This window comes from Rattus rattus, chromosome 14 (genome assembly GCF_011064425.1).
Source record: "Rattus rattus isolate New Zealand chromosome 14, Rrattus_CSIRO_v1, whole genome shotgun sequence".
Classification (NCBI taxonomy): domain Eukaryota; kingdom Metazoa; phylum Chordata; class Mammalia; order Rodentia; family Muridae; genus Rattus; species Rattus rattus.
In genome coordinates, this window is record NC_046167.1 from 72,416,425 (window position 1) to 72,423,019 (window position 6,595).

At 49.1% G+C, this 6,595-nt stretch overlaps 1 protein-coding gene across 2 annotated transcripts; it reads right to left on the bottom strand.

Annotated features, from left to right (window-relative positions):
• Positions 1-1,094: 1,094 nt before the first annotated feature.
• Positions 1,095-5,512, bottom strand: Drd1 (dopamine receptor D1). Of its 2 annotated transcripts, none has more exons than XM_032885044.1 (2): positions 5,457-5,512; positions 1,095-4,516 (listed from the first exon to the last, which is right to left on the bottom strand). In XM_032885044.1, the coding sequence occupies exon 2, from the start codon at positions 4,076-4,078 to the stop codon at positions 2,738-2,740; it is 1,341 nt and encodes a 446-aa protein (XP_032740935.1). In that variant the 5' UTR covers positions 4,079-4,516; positions 5,457-5,512; the 3' UTR covers positions 1,095-2,737. The 2 variants fall into 2 exon arrangements, with proteins under 2 accessions (XP_032740935.1, XP_032740934.1); XM_032885043.1 differs by lacking the exon at positions 5,457-5,512 and adding an exon at positions 4,632-4,961.
• Between the last annotated feature and the right edge of the window lie 1,083 nt (positions 5,513-6,595).

The window sequence follows — 6,595 nt, forward strand, 5'->3', positions numbered from 1 at the left end:
AGAAAGAGAAACCCTGAAACTGTCCCCATCACGATTAAGTATTTCACAACCCAAGAGTTAAAAAGTTAAATATGAGTCTTACCACAATTTAGCTTTTCTACCTCTCAGAGCTAACATTCTTTGGATGGCCTCAATCAATCCAGAATCAGAGAACCCTCAGCACAATGTTATTCAAGGTGTGTTGAACTTTACTTAAAATCACTTCTGAATGCACTATTGAAGGGACACCCTCATGTCAGCTTTCATTGGCTTCTCAGTGACTACCTTGCCTGTGCACTGTAGCCCGTGGCTGGCTGAGCTTCTGCGTTGACCATGACGTTGAGCCTCCAGGGGTAAAGACATCCAGAAGCCATGATATTTGAAGAAAAGGCACAGGTTTCTCCTAGTGCACATTCCAGATGTGCTCTCTGAATGCCAGGGCCTGGGAGATGGGACTGAGACTCTGAAGAGATGGCATCTGCTGTGTGATGCTCCAGACTGTAAACTTAACCCTTGATTTCTATGTCAGCAGCAGCTGAGCCCTTTTCCTTCTTTGGGTTTAGCCGACAAGTGGCACTGGCAGAATCCACGAGTGTGCCTGCCAAGCATTCTGGCGATCCCAGTGTCCCAAGCCATGGATTCTTTAGAATAGATCATTTCTAGCATTTTTTTTTTAAGTAAGCACCACTCACCGTATGGCGGTTGCCCTCAGCTACAAAGCCACAACCACTCAGAGCAAGATGGTCTTTTCTAAAATTTTTATTCCACTTACAAATAATATCTTAAAAAGAAAGAGCTAAAAAAAAAAACAAAAAAACAAAAAAAACAAAAAACAAAAAACGAGAACTTCAAATCTTGGGGGGGAAAAGGAGAGAGAAGCAGAATAATTCTTCAAGTGAACAAAGGTTTCTTGTTAGAACACAGTTAAAATATAAGGAACATGTGAGGCGATGTTTTTCCACACAAACATTCAAAAGCAACTAAGGGCACCCACGAAACCCCTAGCTTAAAAGAGGAGGGACTATCTGAAGATACCCTGATTTTCTTAGCTATGAACCCGAAACAGTCTAGCTTTTAAAAATGGGTTTAACAAACGCAGCACAGCTCCACTGGGGTTGATTTGAATTCACAAAATAAGTTTATTGTATGTAAGAAAGCATACAAGCCTTAGAGCTGAGAAAACATTCAAAGTCCGCAGTACAAACCCCCTGCAGGAGATACCGTTAGCAAGCCAGTCAGTCTTTTCTTCAGTTCCATCCACGTGTTGCAACTGCTTCCAAAGAACACCTTGTAAACATTTCAAAAAAACAAAAAGAAAAAGAAAAAGAAACACTGTTGCAATGCCCCCACAAGAGGGGACTCGATGGTTCTTTTTGCAGTCCAGGCTATGATAACGAGGAAACTAGATTCAAACCCACAGAGAAAGAAAAACAGCATTTGTGACTAGCGATGCAGATGGCTTTGTGGTGCTCGCACCGGGAAGGGGCTCGTCTATCCCCCCCCACCAACAGAAGTGTATTATGCAGCGATGAGGTACCGTTCATTAGCTAGTTTATCACTAACATTAAAGAGCTTTTTTTTTTTTTAAAGAGAGGATACTAAATTCAGATTAAAGCACTACAAAAGTAGCCCCTTAAGCAGCCGACTTGGTTAGACCTGGGCAGATAAAGGACCAATGATGAGCCCAGCTATCAGAGGGGCTGCTGTGACCTGTGAATTTACAACTCATCCTCCACCCTGCAGATCTCCAGCCTGGACAGTCATTTGTTTGTTTCAGAAAGCTATTTCAAGCATGAAATGAGAAATGACAAGGAGGGCCAATTATTTTACATAAATACAAAGTGGCATATGCTCTTCCTCGCCATCCAAAAACAGAAATATAAAGTTGTATTCCTCTTTAGCTGGTTCTTACACAGATATTTACAGAAGTGCAAATTCGTCCCGGGGAAAGCCTCTGCCGTTTAAAACATTCAGAACACAATAGTAGCTTCTTTTTTAAAAAAACAAATCTTTTCAAAATCTTTTTAGGGGGAGCATTGGTGGCATTAGTCACTTCTCCTCTTGCATTTCTTTGTGTCCTTGTCGAGTTAAGGAGCCACCACATCAGTCTTTGCTGTGTTCCCAGAAGTAACTCACAAAACAGAATCTCAGAGTCTACGCGTATGTTTCATTGGCTCATAAAGTGCTAGTACAAATGGAGAGGTCAGTCTCAGATAACACATTGGTTTGCCCTGTTAAATATGTTAAATATAGATTCACTATGATAAATTTAAAATATTCATATAGTACAATAAATAAATAAATAAAACCGTCATCAACAATGCATCTGTCAATTCTGAGAAAAAGGGAATCCCACTCCTGCTGTAAGGCTCGATTATTATTGGAGAAGTTAATTAGCAAAGGCATGCACCTACCTTTCCAATCTGAAAACTGCTCGGACAGTTTTAGCACCTGTTTGGACAGCAAACTCAACTCCCAACCTTCCTTTCTGGAAAGTTCGATTTTTAAGTGAAGCTGTTTACAGTTGACTCTTGGCCCTGTTTGTTTGTTTGTTTGTTTGTTGTTTTATAATGTCCTAAGATAATACTCCCAAACTGATTTCAGAGCCGAAGTCATTTCCCTTGAAGCTAGAGAATACACTGGAATCAGTGAGTTTGAGAAGCTTCGTAATTGTCCAAAAGCAGCAGAGGGATCTCCTGTTAATTCCTTAACAGCAAGCCCAAGGGAACTCGTGGCCTCAGAGATGAGGACCCAATATTCAAGTGGAATGCTGTCCACTGTGTGTGACAGGTTGGATCTTTTCTAGAGAGACATCGGTGTCATAGTCCAATATGACCGATAAGGCCGGGGACAGCTTCTCCAGTGGCTTAGCTATTCCACCGGCCTCTTCCTTCTTCAGGTCCTCAGAGGAGCCCACGGCATGAGGGATCAGGTAAACCAGATTACAGTCCTTGGAGATGGAGCCTCGGGGCTCATGGTGGCTGGAAAACACTACAGCCCCATTGTTGTTAATGCTCACCGTCTCTATGGCATTATTCGTAGTAGGGCAGAGTCTGTAGCATCCTAAGAGGGTTGAGAACGCCTTCTGGAAGTCGGCATTAAAAGCATAAATAATGGGGTTCAGGGAGGAATTCGCCCACCCAAACCACACAAACACATCGAAGGTGATGGAATCGATGCAGAATGGCTGGGTCTCCTCAGAGCCACAGAAGGGCACCATGCAGTTCGAGATGAAGAAAGGAAGCCAGCAGCACACAAACACCCCCATGATCACAGACAGCGTCTTTAGAACTTTCGTCTCCCTCTTGAAGGACATCTTAAAGGAACTTTCCGACTGGGAGCATTCGACGGGGTTCCCGTTACCTGCGGTGGTCTGGCAATTCTTGGCATGGACCGCTGCCCTCTCCAAGGCTGAGATGCGCCGGATTTGTTTCTGGGCAATCCTGTAGATACTGGTGTAGGTGACGATCATAATGGCTACAGGGATGTAAAAGCTGATGAGGGACGATGAAATGGCATACGTCCTGCTCAACCTTGTGTCACAGTTGTCATCCTCGGTGTCTTCCAGGGAAGTAAAATTGCCATCCAAGGGCCATGTGGGCTTTGCCTTGTGCCAGCTTAGCTGTACTGGGATGAAGGATATAAGGACAGACAGAGTCCATGCTACGCTAATCAGGATGAAGGCTGCCTTGGGGGTCATCTTCCTCTCATACTGGAAAGGGCTGGAGATAGCCCAGTACCTGTCCACGCTGATCACGCAGAGGTTCAGAATGGACGCCGTAGAGCACATGATGTCAAAGGCTACCCAGATGTTACAAAAGGACCCAAAGGGCCAAAAGCCAGCAATCTCGGCCACAGCTTTCCAGGGCATGACCAGGACAGCCACCAAGAGATCTGACACAGCTAAAGAGATGACAAAGAAGTTGGTCACCTTGGACCTCAGGTGTCGAAACCGGATGACGGCCGCACAGACAAGGGTATTGCCCAGGAGAGTGGACAGGATGAGCAGTGACAGGAAACAGGCGGTGAGGATGCGAAAGGAGAAATCCCTCTCCGCTGGCAGCCCGGCCTCATCCATGGTAGAAGTGTTAGGAGCCATCTTCCAGAAGGAACGCACTTCCCGGGACTTGCCCCTCAAGTTCTTGACCAGGCTTAGCCAGACTTCCCCCAACCACTCACCACCCAGCCCCTTCTTGTTCAGCCCCAGTTGCTGCCCGGACTAAAGGATGGTAGGGTTCCATTAGGAGCTTCCCCGTAGCAATCCAAGCCATGCCGGTATAAAGACTCTCCTGCTTCCCATCTGTCTTCTGGGCTCACTGCTCCAGGTCACTGTCCCTGTGACAGTGTGTCCCTGTGACATCGGCTGGTCCCTACATTCCCCAAGGAGAGCATTGGCTTTTAAGCACACTCTGAGTCCGAGGCCTCTTCCGGGTCAATTCTAGTCACTTTTCAGGGATGCTGCCTCTTTTTCTGAGACACGGCCTAAAATACATGCATTTCTCCTCCAAGCCCCTGGCACCACATCTCTCCAAATGCCCTAAAAAGCAAAGGGAAAGACAACGTCGTTCACCAAGACTCTGTGCAGACCGCATATTTAGATACACACAATCCCAGCGCATCATCTCCTGGACAAGTCCCTCAAGATCACCTACCTTGCTTTAGGGTCACTTCTCCCAGAACCCCTGGAGCTCCCACAGTGAGCCCAGTCAGCATAGCAACTCTTCCCCTCCTGATGCAGAAAAATCTCTGGGACCGATTTGGGGAAGGAATCCCAGACCAGGTATCCAGGGAAGCGGTGCCCTTCCTGCTACCTTGCCCACCTACAGATTGCTGCCCCCTCTCCCGGGGAGGGTTCTCGGAGCTTCCTGGGGAGAGGAACCTCCAGGACTAGTCACTGGGGCAGCTTTCTGTCCTGTCTGAGGGAGCCCAGCGCTGGGTCCCACTTTGGTTCCTCGTTCTTAGGGCAGGACCCTGAGCCTCCCCGTGGCGCCACCCTCTCCCTGTTAGCAGTGGCAGGAGCTCCAGGCAAGCACAGCAGCTTGGGCGAGGGCACCGGCCGGCTGGGTTCCAGCGGGGCACAGCCCACCCCGCCTCCGCGTCCCCTCCCGGCCCTGGTGGTGGGCTGAGCTTGACAGGCAGAGTGGCGGGCGACAGCCACACGTGGTTCACTGAAGGCACAGCTGGAGCAGGGGTGTGGGACGCCTACCTAATCTCCGTGCCCTCTCTGGCTACCTCAGCCCTCCAGGGGACCCCAGCACAAGACAGAAGCCGAGGGACAAATCCTGATGCTCAAATCAAGTAAACCAAAACTCAGCGTCTCTTCAGGCCAACCCCAAGTTCCACCCAAAGCTCGGAATCAGAGCCGACCCTGTCCACGCCCACGCTCTGCTAACCCAAGACACTGCCCGCGTCGCTGCGCTCTCTCTCTGAGTGCCCCGCACCAGGGGTCCGGGGAGCCCCGGCTGGAGAGTGCTCACCGATCTGAGAGGCCACGCTCCTGGATTCTGCCAACCCTGCGCCAGCTCCCAGGCCGCTTGCTGCGCTTGCGCTCTGCGCTCTGCACTCCGCCCGCCAGGGCGCTTCTGCGGTCAACTCACGAGTGAAGCCCGTGACCCGCGCCCCACAAGCACCCCAAACACGGTGCCGCACGCTCAGCAGGTACCCGGCGCCCTCTGCCGGTGCCTGTGGTTTCCTGCTCCCCGTCTGCGCCCTAGCAGGCTCAGATCACAGAAGCCTCAAGCAGTGAGTGTATACCCCAAAGTACAGGGCCTCGACCCTGTTTTTCCCTGTCCCTGCTTGCCAGAATCTGGATGATGAGAGGCGGGTCTTCCGCTCTCTGAGCTCCCTCGCTTGAAATACTTCTAAAAACTCACAAGAGTAGGAAGTCCCTTTGGCTAGCATTTTATTCCTTAAGCCAGGACTTTCCTTTTGTGTCGCCTGTGTTCCAGGCTGGAGCAGCAGTGGGAACAACAGGTCAACTTACTGCGCAAGTGAACGGATACCTGGCATAAACTCAGCAGCCTCTGTGTCCCCGAAGCGCGCGCGCACGCGCATACACACACACACACACACACACACACACACACACACACACACACACCCCTTCGACATCTTGCAAAACCCCTTCCTTACAGGCTTGCACTGCTCTACTTCTCTGAGTGGAAAGTGGTGCTCAGAAAAAGTGTGGGGTCTACTCAACGCTAACACAGTAGCTAATGAGGATGGTGACCTGTCTGTCTGACTGTTGCTTGCACGACCATGTCTAGAACGGAGCCGCCCTCTAAACAGTTACCACGGGGATAAAGTAGAGACAGGAATGTGTGGCTTCGGGAAACGTTCAGAGCATAGACGCAACACCTTCTTCCCATCCCTGTGAAAAGAGCTTGAGGATGGAACTTGTGAACCTCTTTGCCTGGACTCCCGTGCTTACTGATAATTTCTTAAGAATTAAATGAGATGTTTATTTAAGACTCGGGCACCAGATATGGACTCAGTCAGCCCTTGGTGGCCAGAAATTTCTTCCAGGACCAGTTTTAAAAGAAAAAAAAAATAGTAGTTTTGTTTCCATGCGAACCACACACCACACTGAATGCTCGCATTTTCTCTAAATAGCCTA

Bases quoted from the DNA above. Each gene is read 5' to 3' on its own strand.
- Drd1 (XM_032885044.1), bottom strand. From the start codon at position 4,078: ATGGCTCCTAACACTTCTACCATGGATGAGGCCGGGCTGCCAGCGGAG.